At 48.5% G+C, this 24,510-nt stretch overlaps 1 protein-coding gene across 1 annotated transcript in view; it reads left to right on the top strand.

Annotated features, from left to right (window-relative positions):
- LOC147701762 (sulfotransferase 2B1-like) overlaps positions 1–24,510 on the top strand; it is a 251,611-nt gene that overhangs the window by 155,309 nt on the left and 71,792 nt on the right. The window contains exon 4 of the mRNA XM_086930380.1: positions 21,332–21,458. Within this exon, the coding sequence (XP_086786506.1) occupies positions 21,332–21,458 (127 nt within the window). The remainder of the gene's footprint in view (positions 1–21,331; positions 21,459–24,510) is intronic.

Genomic DNA, 24,510 nt, shown 5'->3' with positions numbered 1-24,510 from the left:
CTTTTTTGTACTTAATATATGGGTCCTCACAGTACTCGTATTTTCTTTTCGCGCCTGGTTGTGTGTCCTGCACATATGCATTCCTCTCCTCAAGGAGATCAGGCCCACCGGTCTCTCCTTATCTTGATCCGTACTGCTTATGTAGTTTGCCCTCTTTATTATGACACGTCCCGACCCCGCTACAAACTAGATTTCCCACTATACCAAAGGACACCTCCAGGAAGCAGTCATGATCTTTACCCGATAATTAACCGGCCATCTGTAGCTGCATTCTCCCCTGCCCCATGGACAGACGCCTCTTCATACACAGGCTCTCATTTTTAAGTCCCTTTGCGCCTTTCCGAGGCCTGGGTTTAACTAATTTCCTTACACCATCTCTCACTGGTGCTGCACCCTTTCCTACAGTTAGGCACAGTATTTCCACACACCCTTTCCAGATTATACATGTACATGGCTGTACAGCAACGTAGGAGAACCGCTAAAGCGTCGGACTTCAAAGCTGGGAAACCCAGTTTGAGTCTCGGCACTGACGCTCAAACATCCTGTCATTCTGGGCAAATCAGGTATCTCCTTGTGCCTAAAAATGAATGTGTCCTCTTGTAAAGCAACTGGTGCTCACTTCATGGGATTTGATAGCTTACGGTCGAGTTAGCGCTATTAACAGCATGCAAAAATGCATTTATTAAAGTAAATCCTGTGTGCTGCGATAATCCATGTGCCAACCAAAAGTCAACCCCGACATTTTCAGGCTGTAAGAGACTGCGATGCCCACAGAGGAGGAGGGCCCAGAACACACGGTGTGCAGGAGGAAGCTGTGATGGCCAACAAAAGCAGTAACTTAGTGAAATCGCCTCAGTTGAAACAAGCACTGGAAGGAGGGAGAATCGCAGCGAATGGACCAATAGAAAGCCATCATTTCGGAATGGCACAAGAAAGAACCAATGGCAATTGGACGATTTGCCAAAGCCACACAGAGAGATACAACCGGTCATTACTGACAATCAGTCTCGACCCTGTTCCTTGTGGGAACAGCACATGAAATGTAACAACCTAGGCAACAAATTCTTAACAATTGTGAAGTAAGAGACACAAAGAAGGAAAAAACTGTAATATCAGTAAATTCAAAGGCTAGACATTTATTAATACATTTAAAAAAAGGAAAAATCCTATTACAATCAATGAAAATATATACACTTAAATCAACACTCTAAAATACAATAAACAAAAAACAAATACAGTACAAAAAGTGGCATAAATAGGTTCTCGACGTGCGTTTTGGTGACCAGCGCCTTCTTCTGGAGTAGCCACGTAATACTTAAAAGAAATGATGATATAAAATATATACTATTTTTATGAAATTGACAACATTCTAGGTAATCTACAGCACATAGAATCAAAGGTATCAAAAGACTTATATTATATAAATTTCTCTTTGTGTCTCGAACAGGCCTACAACACATAATATACAGGACAGATTTTCATAATCAGCGGACATTAAAGATCATTTTAAGTCATTGCTCGTTAACCTATAGGAAGTTCATGAATGAGGAACCATTATATGGGAAAAGGGGGGAAAAAAGGTATTGGCCGGCTTTTACTAAACAATAAATAGTAAACGGCGCACTCAAATGTTTTAAGTATTTGTAAACACATTTTGAAAAAAGTATCATTTTATTGATGTAAAGGTGTAGTTGTTATAAAATTCTATGATTAAAGAATTTAAAGCTGATGATTAAAGAATTCGAAGCTGAAGGGTGACGAATGGATTACTGTTAAAAACCACACAAATTAATACAGGTCGTAGTGATTAATAAATTCTTGTTAACCTAATACATGCGGAGAGGAATGCAATAAATATAGAACTTACGTTTAAAAAGAAAAAAAGATTCTTGATTCTAAATAAATCCGTATGCCCTGTTTTGATCATGAGCTCCTGTTTAATCAGGTTGATAGTGTTCACTTTAGATAAAAAAATTTGAGGAGATAAAGGGAAGGTGAACCATATTTACTTCCTTGTCAAGCATTATTATTCCTTATATTTCTTCCCTATATGCAGTCTATTCTAGTTAATAACATAATTATTTAAAGTGTTTGCCTTCGTGCTTTCATTAATTGCTCTTATATGGCATTGAAATAGCTGTATGGTGGATCTATCTATGGCATTGAGATAGCTGTATAGCAGATCTATCCATTCCAGCAGCTTATTATTTATTCGTACTTTTAGTAATTGCTGTTATATGGCATTGAGATATCTGTATATCGGATCTATCTATGGCATTGAGATAGCTGTATAGCGGATCTATCTACTCCAGCAGCTTATGATCTATTCAATAATGAATTCTTAAAAAAGACCGATGTCTCCAAGCAGGTCAAGAATTGAATATCCTTGATTTTAAACTGTACGTGCTAAATCAGCTAGAGGGACCTATCTACGGATTACATTGTTAGATAAAAGGATTGCGTGCTAAATCAGCTAGAGGACCTATCTAGGGATTACATAGAAAGATCGAAGGATATAATAGGTTCGCAGAATTACCTTTGAGATAATGTGCGAGATAATTCAGATTCTAGAAGCAGTGACGATGGTAGTAGAATGAAAGTTACCATCTCCGAGCTGCAAACTGCAAATAGAATAATTGCAGTCACTATACCAAATCAAGATAGTGTATATTAAATAAGAATTCTTAACTCTAAAAGAATATTACCTGGAATATAACATAATATACTTCGCCTCCTGGTTGCCAAAATAGGTGAATAGTAAACTGGTAAGGGAAACAAAGTAAGTATTTAAAAGCCAAACCACGATGCGTTTTTAATGGTCATCTAGAGATTTAAAAACCTCCGAAAACAAGGTGTTTAATTAAGATTTATCTATAATTTACCTTTATTTTAAGTTTGATAACAGGATACCTCTGATAGGATATCTCAAGGTATGGGGCTCGTGTTCGATGCTCCCACTGAAAGATAAATAAAATTGCGGCATGGTAAGGTATTGTGTTTAAAGATCTGTTAGCCGCAAGTTGGTAGTATACAAAATTCTCCCAAGACCAGCCCGCACTCACCGTATTTTTTGTTAATATGTTGCAGACCAGGGGCGGCACACAAGAAGCGAATTTGTTTCAGGATAGAAGTGAAGCAAACGACTCTTTCCCGTGTAAGCTATTTAAACGTTCAAATAACTGTCAAATACAGCTATTATGCGGAAAAAAACGATTTTGATGGTTATATAAAGGCGGATTTGTAAAGGAGACAATATGTAAATGGAACTTAGATGTTAAAGAATTATTTTTATTTGGAAAAAATACACATTGTCGCGTTTTATTAGTGAAGAACTTTGTATATATCCGAATGATTTTTTAACAAAAACCCGTTCCTTGTGGGAACAGTCCAGCCTGAACTTCCAAGCCAGGTCCTCCCTGGACCGTAAACAAGCATCCTGGGACCGGTTTCAGGGCATCACTCTTCATCAGCCAGGCTAGCTTGAATCCAGTGGTGTAGTGAGCACAGGACCCACATCTGGGCATACCCTTCCCACTTAGGGTGACATATGCAAAAGAAACAATTGATGGACGGAATGCTGGACAATGCAAACATTCACCCCAGTCACAAGAATCTGGGTTAAATCCATCATTCTTTTGCTCACCATACCACCCCCATTGCATTAATTTAAAGCACCTTGAAGTTCCCCTGACAGTGCCACTGGGCTGTCAGGTGCAGCTTATCTGATCCACAGTGTGCTTATCCTACACAGTGACTGCTCCTAAACAGAGCTTTCAGCTTGGAATGGTATTCTCCAGAATGCATCATTGTTTTACTGTTCCAATGTAGCCACCACATTTATAGTAAACACATCAGTCATCTCCTAGAAGTACAAGAATGATAAACATTGCTCAATACCATTTCAAGGTTACTGCCCACTGCTAACTTTAACTATTTGAAATGATGATACTTGTAAAGCGCACTGTTACCCCATCTCGGGGTGTCCTGGCGCTGAAGACCGCTGGGGAACCCGTCCTGGCTTTCCCTGTGAGATGGTCCCTTCTGGGTATCTCCAAGGTGAAACCAGGCATCCCCGGCGTCTGTGGGGGGCCGTTGTAGAGATGAGGCAAGCTTAATGCCCAGCGTTGCCGAGTGTGATCCCTGGCTAGATTAGGCACCGAGGCGAGAATTATCAAGTCTGTTGACCCTGGTCCACAACCCTGCCACGTCGGGAATTGAACCCTCGTCCTGGGCCATTCTCTGTTTCCGGGTCTGCCGCCTCTAACCAGTGAGCCACAACTATTTATCATGCATATGTTTGTATTTGTGTGTTTTTTGTGGATAGAGGAATGCACATGTGTCAGTTTATCAATGAATGGATGCATTCAATCAATCAATCATTCATATCATATCATTTGTAAAGCGCACTACTCACCCGTTAGGGTCTCAAGGCGCTGGGGTGGGGAATGCTGCTACTGCTTGAATAGACAGGTCTTGAGTAGTTTTCTGAAGGTCAGCAGGTCTTGGGTATGCCATAGGTGGATGGGGAGGGTGTTCCAGGTCTTTGCGGCGAGGTGGGAGAACGATCTGCCACCTAAGGTTGCTCTTCAGAAGCGGGGGCTGTAGCGAGGGTGAGGTCGGTAGAGCGGAGCTGGCGGTGGGGGTGTAGAAGCTGAGTCGTCTGTTGAGGTACGTTGGTCCGGTGTTGTGGAGTGCCTTGTGTGCGTGGGTGAGGAGCTTGAAGGTTATCCTCAGGTTGACCAGGAGCCAGTGCAGGTCTCTCAGGTGGGGTGTGATGTGGCTGCGGCGAGGGATGTCGAGAATCAGGCGTGCAGAGGCGTTCTGGATGCGTTGGAGCCGTCTCATGAGTTTGGCCTGCGTAAAGGGCATTTCCATAGTCCAACCTACTGCTGATTAGGGCCTGTGTGACTGTTCTTCTAGTTTCAATGGGGATCCACTTGTAGATCCTACGGAGCATGCGGAGGCTGTTGAGGCAGGAGGAGGAGACGGCGTTGACCTGTTTAGTCATGGAGAGGGTGGAGTCGTTTTCATAGTGTGTGGTGACAGACCGTGTCGAAGGCATTATGCAAGGATTAATGAGGTCATGTATGATGTGTTTTATGAGGGCCTAAATTCACAAGTGACTAAAGATACATGTTTTCGCTAGATCTTATAGATTTGGGTGGTTCTTGCTCATCATTTTTAATGTATTTTTATTTGCTATTTTGTAGACAAAAACAAAACGTGCAGACATGGCTGATGTCCACAGACAACAGTCCCTATAATGGCATTCACATAGTTATACAAGATCATTTATTTCAAATGCATCCCCATCATCCCAAAAGAATATATTTCAATTGCCTGGACTTAGTCTTGGAATCAATAGTTCTTGTTCATTGGTAACTTCTGTTTTCCTTACCTTTTCCTGCCCTGGTTTTCTATATATGTATTTAGTTATGTATCCAATTTTAATGATGTCAAATTTTTGGGGAAGAGTAAAACTCCCAAGGTAATATTTTGCATAATATTTTTTTTATATCTTTTACAAATTACCTCCAATTGTACGTGCTAAACATATGTAGTCTGTGACACTTCGAATTATCATGGATGCACTTCTTGTCCTAATACGTATCTGCATATCTGCATTTCTTCTTATGCCAGATCTTGGAGCCCAAAACAGCCTGTCTGGAATCTGCCAAATTAGACATTTGAGAACAAAGCTACTTTTAACATGGGATACAACACGTATTCCTGAATCGCAACGCATGACCCAGTGTGTAGCAAGTGTAAAGCTCTTGAATCCCTAGTGGCCCAGCACCCAGGCAAATATGCTGCATGCCTAATCATTTATAAGGTCCCATGGGCGAGACCTATTGGTTACACTAATGCTTGTTTTTTTGTGAAATGGTGATTCACATGCATGGAGTTCTGATCAGATCAGCTCATTTCACTTTCTCCAGACAGATGCTGAGGGGAATATCTCAACCCTGAGCACCTATTTGCATGGAGGAGGTGTCATTAGAAACAGGGGACACCTCTCCTTTCCAATTACATCTCTCTTTAGTGGATTCCTACTTGAGAATTTTACTGCAGGAGGGCAAACCCCAAGCAGCAATCTGTCCACTAGACACCACTGATAGGATTGAGGGTGGGCAGTCCCACTGGGCATGGGCCTGATGTCCTCCGACCAGAGGCTCATTAGTCTTTCTTCCTCCCGGGGGAGTGGATAAATTGGGCATTTACACCAATCTGCCCTTCTAAGGGGACAGACTGCCCACTAGACACTAGGGACTGCAGTTTTACAGTATTTATGGGAGGACCTCTGGGCCTGTGCTCCTACCACCCCAGGACCCATTGCATGTTCTGCTACCTAGGGGATGAGGGGGTGGGACTCGATGGGGGTATTCACCCCAGTCTGATACAAGCGGGGAACTACAGTATTTCTTTGGGGAGATCAACTGCCCCCCCCCCGGGGTATAGGCCCATACAATTCCCACTCTGGAAAAAGAAAGAATTACAGGAGTAAACCTGTTAACCCAGGTGAGACCGGGTGAAGTTTGGCAACAAAACACAATGAGGTGAAGAACACAGCGTGAACGGTGAAAGGTAAGAACAATTGATAATGTGGTCAATAATACAATGCAAATATATACAGTGTCAGTATTTTTGATTTGGGATAAACAGATTGCCCACAACTGTTCCAAAGTTCTATGCTGGGTAATCAATGGCGTTTCAACCGGATCGATTTCAGGTCATCATCAGGACAGAGATCACTAATTCCAAGGTAGTGTTTTGGACCACACCATCATATTGTAAGAATGCATCACCACTAGAAGAGAAAGGCGCACACAACAAATAGGCACACATTTTCCTCACATTATTTTGAAAGAAAGTTCCAAAATTTGTGTGGAATCACAAATTCCTATCACCCAGAGTTCACCCACTTGTCCCGATAAAAACACTGCCCCCACATGTGTGGCTTACCCTAACCCTCGCAGCACAAAAGGACCCAGAATGTAACAAGGAGAAATCGACAATAGGAGTCGCAGCAGTATTTGGGTTCAGGTTGGACTGCTACCTAGGAAAATCTACCAAGCTTAGACATTTCTGAAAAACTAGACACCCGGTAAAGTCCAAGGTGGTGGTGGATCTTACAAAGGTTTCTTACCCACAATGTCCAGTAAATCTCAACTTTGCCTAAAATCGTTTAACTTCCTTTCATTTCTGTGATGTAAACTTGCTGAATCTGCCAGGATCTAAACAATTCCTACCACTAAGCTTTCACCCACTTGTTCTGATATAAACAATACCTCACTTGTGTGGCTGGGCCTAGTGCCCCCAACAGGTGTGGATCTAATCATGATCACATGAGTCTAACCACCCTGGACACACCCGGTGTTTAGCTTTAAAAAATGTGCGAGTTTGGTAGGTTTCCCTGGATGCCGGCTGAGTTAGAGCCCAAATTCCACAGCCGTCAACACTGGAGAAAAAGGTAGGATGTTTTGTTAGAAATGTTTGATCACTCCACATTGAATTTTGAGCACTTTCTTTTTATGAGCACTATGCCGAGCCACACAAACGAGGTGTTTTCAGCACAGTAACACCATTTTTGCTGATGACATGTTTAGGAAAAAAAGCAGACACATTTTTGTGGAGCACTGTTTTCCCCAAAAAACAAACATTAGGCTATAGTTTGGCTATTTCTCGGTCCTTTCCAGGGGAATCCACAAACCCTGTATAGCTAAACAACTCACATGATGTTGTGAGAAAAGGACTTCAAACAAACAAAAAAAGCTCAACAATGAAGCGGGCTCAGCAGTTAAGGGTATTAAACAGTACAGGGCACATCACAATAGTCAAAACTGAGCACAACATCATCACATTGTAAGAATGCAGCACAAAAAACACAGCAGCACAAACAACAGAGTGACGCATCGCCACCAGAGGAAAAAGGCGCTCACAACAAATATGAACACATTTTCTTGTCTTATGTTACTACTTCTAAAATCCTGTTTTCATAATATAGTATTACATTAATTTATCACCAAACACATCAAGTAGCACGAGTAAAAAAGGTTTTGATCCAACTCTGAAAGAGAAAACAAATACCGAAATAGAGAAAGCAATAATTTTCTTCATTTATGTGCTTCTTTACTTGCTCAACTGATTGGTTTGTAGCCATGCCACCGGACTCCACAGGACGGATCACAGTTGGGTCCAATTCAGCTTCAGAAGGACCACGATCCACCACCACCAGCATCAGGTTGCACGCAGAAGCTGGAACAAGATCACAGCAGACCAGCTCGCGACCTCCCTGAGCATGAACCCTCCCACCAGCGCAACGAACCCAAGCCAGGCGGCCACCAACCTCACAAAGTGGATCAGCGACTGCGCAGAAGACCTCGCCCCTCTGAAGACCCCGTCTAGCAGACCCGGTAGCAAGAAAGCCCCAAGGTTCACCGACAAACTCAAGAGCTCCAAGAAGAACTGCCGAGCCCTCGAGAGAACATGGCGCAGAGACCCAACACCGGACAACATGACTGCCCTCAAGCTCGCCACCCGAAAACACCACCAACTCATCCACGCCACCAAGAAAACCGCATTCAAGGAACGACTGGACAACAACGCACACAACAGCAAGGAACTCTTCAACATCGTTAAAGAGCTCTCCAACCCCAACGCCGGAAACAACGACATCACCCCTTCCCAAGACCTCTGCAACTCCCTCGCCTCCTACTTCCACAACAAGATCGCGGACATACACAACAGCTTCAGCACTCAACCAACGCATGCCACGACCGAACCACCGCCCCCCACCACCACCCTCCGCGCCTGGACCCCGATCAGCACCGAAGACACCGTCCGCACGATGAACTCATTCCACCCCGGATCTCCTACCGACCCCTGCCCTCACCACGTCTTCAACAAGGCCGACGCTGTCATCGCACCCCACCTGCAGGACATCATCAACACCTCCTTCGACACCGCTACCTTCCCGGAGAGCTGGAAGCACGCCGAACTCAGCACTCTACTAAAGAAGCCATCAGCCGACCTCAAGAACTACCGCCCCATCTCGCTGCTCCCGTTTCCTGCTAAAGTCATCGAGAAGACCGTCAACAAGCAGCTGGCCGCCTTCCTCGAGACGAACGGATCCCTCGACCTCTCGTAGTCCGGCTTCCGGGCCAACCACAGCACCGAGACCGCCCTGATCGCAGCCACCGATGACATCCGAGCACTGCTTGACAACGGAGAAACAGCAGCCCTCATCCTCCTAGACCTCTCCGCGGCCTTCGACACTGTCTGCCACCGTACTCTAGTGCAGCGACTCAGCAACGTCGGAATCCAGGAGAAGGCACTGGAGTGGATCATCTCCTTTCTCGCCGGAAGGACACAAAGAGTCCACCTCCCCCCGTTCAGATCAGAAGCCACTGAAGTCATCTGCGGCGTTCCTCAAGGTTTCTCGCTCAGTCCAACCCTCTTCAACGTCTACATGAGCCCCCTCGCAGACATCGCATGCCAGCACAACCTCAACATCATCTCCTACGCCGACGACACCCAGCTGATTCTCTCCCTCACCAACGACCCCGCCACCGCCAGAGCCAACCTTCACGAAGGGATGAAAGAGGTAGCCGAATGGATGAAGAACAACCGCCTGAAACTGAACTCGGACAAGACGGAAGTCCTCATCCTGGGATCCTCACCCTCCGCCTGGGACGACTCCTGGTGGCCCCCCACCCTAGGCAGCGCATCCAAACCAACAGACCACGCACGCAACCCGGGCTTCATCCTGGACTCCTCGCTCCCCATGACCAGACAAGTCAACGACGTCTCCTCGTCGTGCTTCAACATCCTGCGCATGCTATGTAAGATCTTCCGGTGGATCCCCACCGAGACCAGGAAGACGGTCACCCAGGCCCTCGTCACCAGCCGGCTGGACTACGGCAACTCCCTCTATGCCGGAACCAACGCCAAACTCCAGAAGAGACTCCAGCGGATCCAGAACGCCTCAGCACGACTCATCCTGGACATCCCCCGTCGCAGCCACATATCCGGACACCTGAGAGACCTGCACTGGCTCCCGGTCAACAAGAGAATCACCTTCCGACTCCTCTCCCACGCACACAAAGCCCTACACAACCAAGGCCCAGGATACCTCAACAGCTGCCTCAACTTCTACGCTCCCAAACGCCAGCTTCGATCGACCGGCCACGCCCTCGCCGCTGTCCCCCGCATCCGAAGAGCCACCACAGGGGGACGGTCCTTCTCCTACCTCGCCGCCAAGACATGGAACTCCCTCCCGACGCACCTCGCCTGACCCAGGACCACCTCGCCTTCAGGAAGCAGCTCAAGACCTGGCTGTTCGAGCAGTAGCGGACCCCCCTCCCCCAGCGCCTTGAGACCCTCTGGGTGAGTAGTGCGCTATATAAATGCTTTGATTGATTGATTGATTGATAGCTGCTCTACATTTTGTATTTCAAGAAATGGGCAGCACTTTTTTTGAAGTTCTATTTATTGAACTATCAAGCAAAAAAAACTATGGTGACATTAGACACTGTAGCTAGTAAAGAAACACAATAACAGCCATCTACAAAGACCAAAAAAGTCAGAAACATTCAAAAATTGGACCATTACAGCAGTCTTTCACAGGTCGATAGTTAAAGCGGCAACATCAACATTACTAGGCATCATCTTCAGTCTCATCCAGAGGTACATAGATACCTCCCCTATACTCATTCCACTTACCCCAGATTCTAGTCCATTTATTTGGGCGCCCCCTTCCTACATATACCAACATCTCTGCCAGCATGCATCAATCCATGTCTTTTTTTCAGTCCCCTAGACTTGGGCTCAATTCAGATCTCCACATTTGAGCTATATTCCGCTTGGCCATCATCATTTCCAAGGTGACGCAAAGACAATCCATAAGACGAGGTCTGTTTCAGCCCACACATTGAGAAGGCACCACTTGGCAGATAGTATCAGATCACTTCCCACCACTTCATTGAGGCAGGTCAGAACCCTCTTCCAATAATGTTAAAGCATGGGACAACTCCACACCATATGGAAAAAAGAACCATCCTGACCACACTCCCTAAGGCATCCTGCATGATCTGATCTGCCCATTTTAGCCGGGTAATACATGCATAAAAGCTGCGATGGCATATTTTCTGTGCACCAGTGGAAATCTGGAGCATATGGCCTGCTCTCTAGGGGAGGCCCAGGTTTCAAACCACTCATTCTCGTCCGGATCTCCCAGATCTCACCCTCAACCCGTTTGCAGACTGGTCAGGGGCTCAGGAGAGATATTAATTAATTTGCAGTAGGTGAGCAAGATTGCCTGCCCCTGCAAGTTTTCATCCTCAAGGTGGAAGGTCTTGGTTGGGGCCAACTGGTACTCCCTCTGCAGCTTGGGAATTAAATCACATATCCCTATCACCAAAGATCATCTTAACAGATCTTTCAAATCCCGTTTATCAAACCCTCTATGTGTAGCTAGGGTGCCTAACCACTTTATTCCACAAGGGGTGGCCTGTGTAATTTAGTCTCTCTACCCCATGATGTGAAGTGCGTTATTCCACAGAGTCACTATGTTAGCAGTAGGGTTAAGGTTAGGTACAGCCCAGGACCTCCTTAAAGGGCTCTATGACGGCCACCTGACTTCATATTCTACTTATCCATCCTATTTGCCGGCTTCCCCACTGGGAAAGGGACTCAGTGGGTTACAGATATCAGCTGTGCCATCCAAAAGTACTTTTTTGTCAGGTTGGGCTATACCCTTCCCCCCCCCCCCAAACCAACCCCAACTCAGTTTATGGAAAGTAATTCATTGGGGACCACCATCTTAGCGATGACCGTGCACATGACCATTGATGGTCTGGAAATAAGTCGCTGGGACCAGTGTGTTTAGGAGCACATACAAGAATCAAGGCAGGGTCATCATGTTGAAGATGGCCTCCATCCTCAAAAGAGACAAAGGCAGGGCTCTCCAGTGCCAGATATCCTTTATCAGCCTACATAGGGGCGGCTCAAGGTTATGGGCGTAGAAAACCCCACGATCGCGTGTGATAAAAATCCACAAATATATGAAGCCTCCATTACCATTTGGTCCTCACAAGTATTCAGCAACAATTGAGTCCTACCACTGAGTATATATGTTAGTGACTTGTGCCAATAGCCTGAGTATCTCTAATATATGGTAAGCAACTGTATGATTTTTGTCCAGGGAGTCCGTGGTGTCAGCAGAATTTTATCTGCGTAGAGGGACATTCTATCTTCCCCCTCTGCGGTCCATACCAGTCCTCTAATCATAGCATTGATTCTGTCCCACACCGTCAGTGGCTCTAGCAACAGGGCACAAATCAAGGGAGAAAGAGTTTAAACCCGCCTTTTGCCTCGTTGCAGTGAAAACAAAGCCGACGTACCCCCATTCACTGCCACCTGGACCAGTGGATCAAAATACAGGATCCGAATCCAGGACTGGAAATAAGGGGTGAATCCAAACTTTTCCAACACTGCATATATACATATATATAATGGACCACTCTATTGTGTCGAAAGCCATACATGCATTCAGGGACAGTGTAATTGTGTCCTCTCAGATCAGCTCTGCTCAACCCAAGACATCATGTAAGCAACTCCGGCTAAGCACTGTGCTCATACACCGCATAAAGCCAAACTGATTTGGATGGTTACACTGGGCTAAACACTAGAATCAAACACTTAGCCAGAAGTTTGGCAAGTATTATATCGTTTTTGTTCAGTAACGAAATGGGCATGTATGAGGCACATTCCTCAGGTGTTTTGCTGTCCTTGTGGATCACCACTATAATAGCTACTCTTTGATCTCTTTGCAGCACACCGGCCTCTCGGTTTCCGAGGAACATACTCAGGAAGCGGAGTGCAAATCTTGGGGCTGCAAGTTTATATCATTCTAAGTGGAGTCTATTGGGCTCCTACTGCTTTACAGCAATTAAGAGCCCTTATTCCGTATGCACCTGCTCCTTCTGGGCAGCTCTTTAGATTTTCCTTTTGCTTTCCTTATTGCTGTATGTTAATTGAACTTACAGTCAACAAACAAACGGTGCTCATCATTTCAGTCAGAACATCTGTAATTCTAGCATTGATAACACTAAAACCTGACAAATTGCTTCACTAACATGAGTTAAGCAAGGTAGGAATGGGTTTAACAATGTACCACCATTGATGAGCAAAGCTCGGGCCTGGGGAAAAGTGATGACTGGAGGTATGGCTTTAATTAATAAATGCAGGGTGTCACAGGATGATGGAGACTGGTAAGAAAGAATGGAGGTATCAGGAAAGGAGAAAGGGGCGGTTCTGTGAAATAAAAGTAGTGGGGTAGCGCAGGAGAAAGGAAGGGGCAGCGTAGAGGGTAAATAAAAAATAAATAAATAAAGAAGAACTTACCTGCTCGCTGCCAACTTGGTGCTCATCTGCACCTCTCCTCTCGACTCCCGGCAGTCCATGTAAGGTTCCCAGTCTGCTATGTCAATCATGGTGCTGCTCTCATGCTGGTAAAGCATGGGAGCAGAATTATTATTGGTATGAGCGGGCTGGTTTAACACTCAGTCAGGACCTGGGAGCTTCTGCTTTTTGTCGCAGATTCATATAGTAAACATACAATTGTGCCGACAGTTCCATTATTGATCCTTATACTCAACAGTTCTATAAGCATCCTTTACACTGCCCATCAGCCCACATCGCGAGGGCCGAGCGGCAGAAGGTGGCATCGTATCCAATCTGAGGGAGGATATCCTCAGGCTTCTGTACGGCAGGATGTCCTGATCTGCTTTTGGCTTTTCTCCCCCAATTATTTCCCCCCAACTCCCCGATAGACCTCCCCCCCCAACTTGGCATCATGAAATAAGAACACGTGTACACAGTCCGTTCACCTCATTATGGCACTCCCAGGGACAGATACGACAGTAATACGCGACAATACTGAAAAAGAGAGAAACTACTAGGCAACATATCTCAATGACTATCATGGTGGAACATTTATGTGTGTGTCAGGCTAGGCCCTACCCCAGATCAGGGCCCCTCCCCCCTCCCCCCCACCCTCGCTGTCAGACCCAGAGTCCTCAGGGGTAAATAGCTCCGCACTCGTGCCATCTGAGTCCACGGCAGACGCCCCCAGCACTCTCATCATTCTCCACGCAAGGAGGTCGTCCTGCAGTTTCTCATCCCTACGCACACTCTGCATGAAAGTTTCCTCTGCCAGGGACCATTCTCCCACACCCAGAATCCATTGTGTAACCTCCGGAGCCCTCTGCCCCATCCATGTGATTGCGACCCTTCTCCGTGCCAACACCAACAACAGTTGCAACATTTTATACGGGAGCTTACACTTCCTGGGTTTGGGGACCAAGGCCAACAAACAGTGGAGGGGAGTCAGCTCCATCCGGATCTCGGTAATAGTGCAAATGTGCTCCACCACCGATCGCCAGAAGGCCTGAACTAATGGGCAGTCCCAGGCCAGATGGAGGAAGGTTGCACCTCCCGCACCACACCGAGGACAGTCGTCCCTCTTTTCCGGGGAAATACGCCTCAGAGAAACCGGGGTCATATACGTACGATGCATAAAGTTGAAATGAGTTAATTTAAATCGCGCATTACACGATACTTTCCGGGTAAGGGTGCCCACTCGTTTGCGCTTTTCTGGTTCTAATGCCATCCCCAGGTCAGCCTCCCATGCCGCCCAGGCCGGTGGGACTGGTGGAATGGAGTCCTGCCGCATGGCGGAGTACAATAAAGTTATCAGCCTCTTACCCCTACCGCAGGAGAGGATGATATTGAGTGTGCGGGACGTCGGTGGTGCCTCGGGAAATTGTGGCCAATTATCTCGTGCCATTTCATGAAGGCCCCCATACTGTAAATACTGGCCCCCACTTAGCCCAAAGGTCTCCGTAGCCCGTTCCACGGATAAAAAAACGTCATCCGGGTAGAGGTCCGCCAACAACTCACAGCCACTCGCTCTCCATTCACGGAATGACATGTGTTCCTCCATGGCCACCACTGGGGCCAGAATCCATAGTGGCAGCTACCTATGAAAGGGGGCCCTCCGTAAGATTCTTTCCACAAATCGCTGCCATATGGCTGTGGTGTGGCGCACTATATACGGCAGTGCCCCATACGCCCCCCTCCCATGCATCAGGGCCAATTGTACCGTCCTCTCGTCGGCTCTACCCGCCAGGAGTTGCATCTCCCAATTGTCCGAGTCGGCGAACCACCTGGCCGCTGGCAATAATTGGGCCGCGTAGTAGTATAGGTCGAATCTCGGCGCCTCCAGCCCCCCTTCCTCCCAGCTCCGGACAACCGTGTGTAGGGCAACTCTACTACGCCTGCCCGCCCACAATAAGGACGTAAGGAGCATATTAAGGGTGCGAAAGATCCGTGGTGGAAGCGGACATAGGGAATTTTGCAGGACGTAGAGCATCCTCGGTAGCATCACCATTTTAGCTACCGCTAGGCGTCCCATCAACGAGAGAGGCAATGTGTTCCAAAAAGACACAGACTGTCGTATGGCGTTAACCACCCGGTCCGCATTACGGGCCAGTAATTGCTCATCAGATGGTGCCACTTGGATCCCCAAGTAGCTGAAAGCCTCTAGTTCCCATCTTAGTCCCAGGTGTGGGAGGTCCCCATGTGTTTCCACCCCAAATCCCGCCAATGGGAAGATCAGGGACTTCTCTGCGTTAATGTGCAGGCCTGAGGCCGAGCCAAAGCGGTCCAGCAACTGTAGTAACACCGGCAGCGAGTCCTGCGGGGAAGTCAAATAAAATAACGCATCGTCGGCGTACAGGGAGACCGTGTGTACAGTGTCCCCCACTTTGATCCCCCACTGAGACATCGTGGTACGGACGGCAACCGCCAGCGGTTCAATCGCCAAGGCAAACAGGAGTGGCGAGAGGGGACACCCCTGGCGGGTGCCCCTCCCCAATGCCCAATCGGCCGAGCGTGCGGCCCCCAGTTTAACCCTAGCTCGAGGCGACTTATACAGTAACTCGATCCATTTGCAAAATACGGGCCCCAATCCAACTCCCCGGAGCACCTCCTGCAAGTACCCCCAACTGACCGTGTCAAAAGCTTTAGCCAAGTCTATCGAGACCAGGACCTGGGGGTCCTCCCTGTCACACGCTTCGTGTAGGATATGATTTAACCGCCGCAGGTTCATCGCGGTGTTGCGGCCGGGGATAAACCCACACTGATCCTGGTGAACCAGTTGTGCCATGCGTGGTGCCAGGCGAGCAGCCAAGAGTTTGGTCAGGATTTTCACGTCCGTGTTGATCATTGTTATAGGGCGGAACGCCGATGGATCACAACCGTCTCCACCCAGTTTTAGGAGCATGCAAATCTCCCCATCATACATTGTGGGCGGGAGGGAGCCATCCTCCAATGCCTTAAGAAAGACCTGCAGGAGGAGGGGGGCGAGTACATCCACGAACGTCTGGTAGAATTCGGAGGGGAATCCATCCCTACCCGGAGACTTGGCCCCCGACAGGCCAGCCATGGCCACTTTCAACTCATGCAAAGTCAGGGCCTCATCTAGTTCCTTCGCCTCCTCCCTCGATAGGGTCTGGAGAGGCAGTCCCTGAAGATACGGTTGGTACTCGGCTTCCGTGACCATGGGATCCGCCGCATATACCTGCTGCAAGTGGGTCTGTAGGACATGGAGAATATCCGTCTCCGAGTGTACCATCACTCCGTCCGGACCCCTCAGAGCAACTATCCATTCCGGGGTCGATTCCCTCCTCAAAATCCAGGCCAACAATCGGCCCGACTTGTCCCCTTCCCGGTGGAGACGCTGCCTAAATTGGCCCAAGGTAAACCTATCCAGTCTCGTAAGTATGTTGTGCACGCGCTCCCGGGCCTCACGCTCCGACGCCAGTTCTGGTTCCCCAGGGTCTGGAGAGGCCTGACGAAGCAGCAGGGTGTCTTCCGCTTCCCGCAATTCATGGGTTAACTGTCGCCGGACCCCGTAAGTGAGGCCCATGCATACACCCAGCACCACGGCTTTCAATGCATCCCACCTCATAGCGAGGGGCGCATCATCCCCTTCCCAGTTCAACCCAATATAGTCCGTGAGGGCCGTCTGTACACGATCCCGTCCCACTTGGTCCTGTAAAAGGTCCGTTGGCATCCGCCAAGTGCGGGGGCGGCAAGCCCGGTCAGCCCACTGCGTAGCCCACAGCACAGGAGAGTGGTCGGACAAGAAACGGGCCAGGTGTGTGATTGTTAATGAAAACGATGCGTCAATGTTCGCCGCCAGGACTCTATCTAGTCTGCTATAGGTGTTGTGCGTTGGAGTGTAGCAGATATATAGTTTCTGTGAGGGGTGGCCCCTTCGCCAAACATCTATAGCTCCTAAATTTGACATTACCTCGCGCAGCTTCGCCGTCATGCGAGGCTTCGTACCCACCCGGGGGGGGTGCCTGTCCAGGACGGGGTCTAAGACACAATTAAAATCTCCGAACTAGAGGAGAGGGTCATCTATATCTGACACTAGGACCTCCTGAATTTGGGAATAGAAGGCCGCCTCATCAACATTGGGCGCATATGAATTAAGCAGCGTAAGGTCTCTTCCATCCAGTTTCACCCTCAACAACAGGTACCTGCCCTCAATGTCAGCCTCAACATACTGCACTGCTAGGGGGACACCAGGGGCCACCCAGATCAAAACCCCCCGAGCATACGTAGAAAAAGAGGAGTGAAACATCTGACCCCTCCATTTTTTAGCCAGCTTTTGCGCCCCGTCCTCGTTCAGGTGCATCTCTTGTAAACATGCAATAGAAACGCCATGCCTCCGGAGGAAGGACAATACCCTGTGCCTTTTGGTGCAAGTGCCCAACCCATGCACGTTCCATGTCAGGAATTTGTATCCCATGTTCTCTGTGGTCGCCCTGCCGGGCCAAGAAGTCCACTGCCAATATACCGCCTCCTAAGGACCCGAACAATTGTACACCTGATGCTCATAACAAAACTTTGTTTCTTAACCTTCAAGGAACCCATCCCCCCACCCCCACCCACGAGCAGGATAACGAGAACAACCCAACATGTCACCCCGCCCTTCCCCTGCTGGTGCCAGGACGTGCACAGCCACCCCACACATCCCACACAACACATCACACCCCCTCACAAACTACAATACACAACCCCCCCCCCCAGCTCCCCGCGTGACCCAATGCGAATGAAAAATACACCCGGCTCTGCATGAAAAGTCTCAACAACAAAACAAGTCTAATGTCGATCCCAAACGCCCCATCCCAAACTCTGGATCCCCCAGGGCGAGAGACTCCCCGCCCCCCCCCCCCCAGCAATGCGCAGACAGGTACTTCGGGTCACAAAGTCATTCAAAGTACATCCAGTCTCAAGTGCCTGCCCAGGGGCCGCTCTGGTAGGACAGACGATAACATACATGTAGAGAAAACAGTTTCCATATCACCTCAGGATGAGACTCACTCCTCCAGGGCCGTTGCTCCGCCCGTCTCCGGCACCACTGGGGTCGACGGCGTCACGTCGTGCTCCACCTGCTGGATCGTGTCCGGGACCAGGATTTCCCCTGGTCCCAGAGGGCTCGGGGCGTCCAACCCAGCCCCCAACTGCAAAGGTTCCAGGAGCATGGTGCCATCCGCCCCCACAGTGACTCTAGGTTCCTCCGTACTGTCCGTCGCAGATCTGCGTCTCCGCCTACTCTGGTGCCGCCTCCGGGACCGGGTCCCCCACATCTCCTTGGGCCCTCCACGTTCTCCCGGCGGGACGCCGTCTCCTCGGACCTCCAGCCATTCCCACACCTCCTCGGGAGATTCGAAGAAGTGCGCCTTCCCCTGTGCGAGCACCTTGAGTTTGGCAGGATACAGCAGCATGTATTGCAGTTCCATCGCACGGAGTTTCTGCTTAACCCCCAGAAAGAACTTCCTCTGCTCCTGAACTTGATGCGTATAGTCTGGGTATATAGATATCCGACTGTTCTCAATGATTAGGTTCGGTGTTTCCCTAGCCGCCCGAAGGATGCAGTCTCGGTCCCTATAATTCAAAATTTTGGCGATCAGTGCTCGTGGGGGAGCCCCCGGGCGCGGCGGAGGGACCAGGGCTCGGTGCGCTCGTTCAATGACAAAGACCTCCGAGAGATCTCGTGGGCACAGCTTCGTTTTGATCCACGTTTCTAGGAAGCGCTCAGGGTTGCCAGCCTCCAGCCTCTCCGGAACCCCCAGGACCCTGATGTTACTGCGACGCGCCCTCCCTTTTGCATCCTCCGCTCTCCATTCCAGGGCACTCGTCGCAGCCGTAAGGTGTGTGACTGTCTTCTTGAGGGAGGCCACCTCCCCCTGTAGTTGTTCAATATTCCCCTCCGCATCCGTGACCTTGTCCGCCACCTTCTGGAGGTCCGTCCGCAGGAGGTTAACGTCAATGGAGACCGTCTCTATTTGTCTTTCCAGTGCTGAGTGGGAGCCCTGGATTGCCTTCAGCAACTCCGCCCACGAGGGTTCACCAGTGTCCTCCGGCTCCCCGTCGTGGCCCATTTGGCGGGTAATCCTCTGGGACGGTAGCCTTTGAGTGGTATATTGCGTGATCGTGTTGGGCTGGGTCGAACGGGACATCCTATCCTTACGCATCGCCAGTGTGCCCCCAGCAATTCGACAGTCCGCCAATGGCGCAGCGGCAGGCAGACCCCGACTGGACCCCGGTCTCAGGCAGTTCCGTGCAGCACCTTCACTCCGTCCCCCACCTGTGGGCGTTCGGTCCCTCTGGTTCCGTCAACTCGTCCGCCAGGCAGCCGCCCGGCATCTGGCCCAAGGAAGTGTCTTGGACCAATGAAGTAGGCCGGCTCCCCCACGCTATCAGTCGTGCCGCAGAACACCCTCAGGTCCCCAAGGCCGTCAGCCACTCCTTCAGGACCCCTCCGGGCAGTTGCGGGGCCCCTCCGCCCCGGGTCGTCGGCCTCAAGAAGGTACTCGGCCCTTCCCCGTGAGTAATCACTCCAGACTGATCACCAACCTCAGCTGTGGTGCGGCGGGGGGTCCCAGGACCGCGGGGAGCACCCACCTGTCTCTGAATACAAAAGGATCCACAAGGGCGCCGTGTCCCACTCCGTGGCCACAGGTCCAGGGCCCCCAGGTGAGTCGGTCCAACTCTCTGTGCTGCCAGCTGTGGAAAGGCCCGGGTCTCACAAGGGCCGGCCCCGCATCCGCAGCCCAGGGCCCGATGACCAGGTTTTAACCGCCAGAGCCCCCCAGGGCCACCACTCCGGACTGTCGGCGTGTGTGCTATTTGGCTCCTGCCACCGCAGCTCCAGGGCCTCCCCACGCCGTCCCGCAGGCCCGGCCTTCCCCCGCCGGAATTCAGGCCTCAAGATGGTGGCCCCGTGGGGGAGGGGCGCACTCAGAAACCGGGCACCCCGCCTCTCCTCCTCTGGACACGGGCAACCCCGCATCCACTCCAGGGGCAATGTGTCCGGGCCGGGGGCCAAAGGAGTCCAGCCCCGGAGCGCCCACGCGGCCGTACAGGCCCCTACCCTCTCACCGAGGCTTGTTGAAGCTCCGATCTGCGGCACCCCACGCCGTGGCTCCGGGCGTCCGGCGCCGCCCCCTGGGTCCTCAGTCCACAGCCCCATGCCGGGGGACAATCAGCCAGCTATAGGGGGCCTCTACCTCCCCGCTTCTTCTTCCCGGTGGCGCTCCGGGCCTCCCCAGGAGAGGTCCGTTCTCCCGCACCTAGGCCCAGACCGCAGGCTTGCCTGACACAGCAGCCGCTCTCCGGACACCGGGACCTCACACCCGCGGATCCGCCGAGTACGTCGGCCGTTTTTCGTGCCGGAGGGTCCCCCGGCCACCACAAAGCCTCGGCACACTCGTTTTAGGACTGCAGAGCCCGGGCAGGATGTAATTGAAGGATTTTGCGGGTCCGCCAGACGGGAGCTGGTAGAGCTCACGTCCTGCCGGCCATGCTGCTTGGCCACGCCCCCCACATAATCCAGCAGAGCTCAGGTTGAAGTGGTCTTAGTGTGCATGACGGTTTGGCTGTCCGATTTCTTGTGGTATGGTAGGTCATGAAATTGCAATTTGATGATACGGAAAATTCCATGTGAATTAAACAAAAGGTCCTAAAAAATAAATATAAAAAAAGGTCATATGTGCAGTGGGAAGTTGGAGCCCAGTGCCTGTCATTTTAAATGATTCATATAAACCATTGTTGAACCCTCTTTCAAAACAAGCTACAATGCAAACGTGAAATATACTTTACTTCTAATGTGAAAGTCTGACATGTAAATTGCTATGTTTTTAAAGCTATTGGTGTTCCTTTTGTCCTCATAACTGTTATCATGTCTTATGTTTAGGTTATTTACACTGTGAGAGACCCAAGAGATGCCCTGGTCTCTCTCTACTACTTTTCCAAAATGGCTCTCGTCTACAAAGACCCTGGGACCTTTGAACAGTTTTTTGAGCTATTCCTTAAAGGGGAAGGTAAGTATCTGATGTATGTTTATAAGCAACCTATATTTTCAGGATTGCTTTTTTCGGTTGCTTTAGAAAAAATGCATGGCAAAACGTCCTGGCACCTACGTCAGTGCCTGCAGGGATGCTAGTAAACATTCCAACGTGCTAACCAAGAAAAGGAGATAGCAGAGCTTTGCCTCTCTGCAATTGGCAACAAAAATAATCTCAACCAGACTAGTCTCCATTAGAATTATTGATAGCTTTTCAGTTCAGTACATTATGAATCATATATTTTCTCAGTGACTCCCTTTTTCAAAGGTCTTGTTCAAGTCTATTTTAGTAGAATCACCTCAACGCAGTGCATCAAATTGTTTACATCATGTCCTGTCTCCTTCTCCATCTTCAAGAAAATATATTGATAATTGTAAGATATCAATGACTTATACAGTAGAAGCTGTTCTAACTAGAACTTCTGGCTACTCTCCAATATTCTATTTTATTTTATAAAAGGTAGCATGTTTACTGTATGGCTGCCTCCACTTTTTTTTTTTAATCTTCTAGCACCTTGATATTGCATGTAACTGAATTTAATGGATTTTTTTGCATGGTACCAGTAGGAACCAACTCAGAGACTGCTTCACCTCTCACAGCAGCGACCGCTGCAGGTAAGAGCGGTGGGTCGATGAAGCCAAGTGAGGGGCCATTATGAGAGATGACCACAAGGGAAAAGTGAATAAATTATTAATTTTCCCTCATCGTCGTCTCTAAAAATCCCCCCTCACCTGGCCCCACCGCTCTTACCTTGAGTGAACGCGGGTGGCCTCTCATGTGATCACATTGTTTATCATGCAAAGATAGATGGGCAAAATTGGGAAACATAATCTTGTTTTCATTTGTAGTGGAAGTGTACAAATTTATTTTTGGGGGGCTCAAATGTACTTTTATCCACTTTTCACCTGTACCTCGTTTGCGTCCAGATGTCATGGCTTATCCAATATAGATCGCCGTAGAAGTATTACATTCACTTGTTTACAGTTATGCATGACACATTTAAGATCTACCAATGGTCTACCAGTGGTCTAACAATGGTCTAGCCAGAGCTTACGATAAGAAATGATCGCATTTGCACTATTTTGCCCTACACATTGGGATTTATAAGTCTGCATAACCACATAAAACTCCTCATCCGGCAAAATATAAACCAATTGTGAATTCTAAGAGTTATAATACCTCAGATGATTTTTTTGTTTTTGTTAAAAAGTAGATTGGTTTTTATCTCCACTACTAGAATCAACTAAGAATTCATGGGGGAAAGCACTGAGTAAAAGATCCATTTATTTTTTCCTCTTTTACTTACTTTCCATTAGGCCTTGGAACACCCTACTGATGAGATTACATTTGTTGTGAATATTTTTGCCAGGTTTTGTTTCAAGAAGGTACATATATACCTACCCCACTTTGTTGTATTTGCTTTTCAAGCACCCTTGCTTCTTTGCCCCTTCTATCTTTCTGTGGTTTGTGTTTTATGACCTTGGTGATCCTATGTTTTCAGTGATCTTTGCTCAAATACCCAAATACCCCAGTGGCACTGATGAGGAGCTAGAAAATGCTATGTCTTTGAACCCCCACTCACTGTATGATACTTCACCACATTCAGACAGTTTGAAAGAGCAGTGAAAATTTCAGTATGGGTCACTCATTTCCTCAATGAGCCTCGGTCAACCACTATTCCCTTAATCTCAGTACACCAAAAAGGCACAACTTCATCAATTGAGTGTGACATTTAGAGAGCTACATTTGTTGTGTTAGTCCATAGACTTCAAGGCATAGCCCATAGACGTCAAGGCAGTAGTACCTGTCTCCAAAATATGGCTCACTGTTGGTGCATCCTGATCCCCCCTCACACACATCTCATAAAATTGCCCAACTGTTCATGCTCAAAAGTACACTAACTCCATACACACCAAACACCCATGCTTTCCCATACCCTTTCCTACAAGGGATTTGCAGCCTAACCAAACATTACCTACTCCTCCGATCCATATATCTTAGTTTTCTGCCTAAGTCCTATTACTGCCACATAGCTCATTTCTGCTTCCTAAAATTATGATCCCCACATAAAATGCCTTCCTCATACTTTTGCATTCAATCTCCCCAACCACTTTTTCTTACTACCAAAGCTTTTTGTACCTTTCCAACCCTAGCCATCTGAACTCGTGTGCGACTCCGAAGAAGCCCTTATCAAGATTATTCACAGTCACCATTGTGTTGCCCTCCCACTTCACACGTTCACCCTTTCACTACACTTGAATCTTTGCATCTAAAATCAGTTGCTAACGGAATGTCCCTGAAAATAACATCTTCTTTCCTTTATTTAACACCAGGCACCACCTCCCTAATGACCACTTTGAACTTCATTCACATTATAAAACTGAGAGATTATACATGACAGTAATAATGCCACCACCTTCCAGTTGATCAAAAATTAATCAATTGTTGTTTTTGCATTTGTCACCCCGAGTGGGAAGGGTATGCTCAGACGTGAGTCCCATTCTCTCCACACCACTGGAGTCAAGCTATCCTGGCTGAAGACGGCTGATAGTTAGAAACCGGTCCTAGGATGCTTGATTCCGGTCCAGGAAAGACATGGCTTGGCAGTTCGGGCTGGACTGTTCCCATGAGGCAGGGGGTCAAGGTTGATTTGCATATGGCCATGTCTGAACTGGGGTGATGTGGAGTGCAAAACAACGATGGATTTAGGCCCAGATCTCTGTACTGGGGTGAATGTATGACATTGTTCTGCATTCTGTCCATCAACTGTTGTTTTTGCATTTGCCACTTAGACTCTATGCGGTCTGTTGATCAAATAGTCAGAATCTCCAAGTAATTGGACATTGCAATAGTCCGACCTACTGAGTATGGCGCTAAGCACACTGAGAGATTTAGCTTGATTAGGTAGATAAAGGTAGCTCTTATTTTATTATCAGGGTGTGTAATTCTGATTGGTACACAGACAACATTTTACATACAATGCACCCTGCCCTCTGGGCTGTGTAGGGCCTACCTTAGTGGTGACATA

The sequence above is a fragment of the Lissotriton vulgaris genome, chromosome 7, assembly GCF_964263255.1.
Source record: "Lissotriton vulgaris chromosome 7, aLisVul1.2, whole genome shotgun sequence".
NCBI lineage: Eukaryota > Metazoa > Chordata > Amphibia > Caudata > Salamandridae > Lissotriton > Lissotriton vulgaris.
Note: the sequence above shows the minus strand (reverse complement) of the source record. Positions and strands in the feature narration are given on the sequence as shown.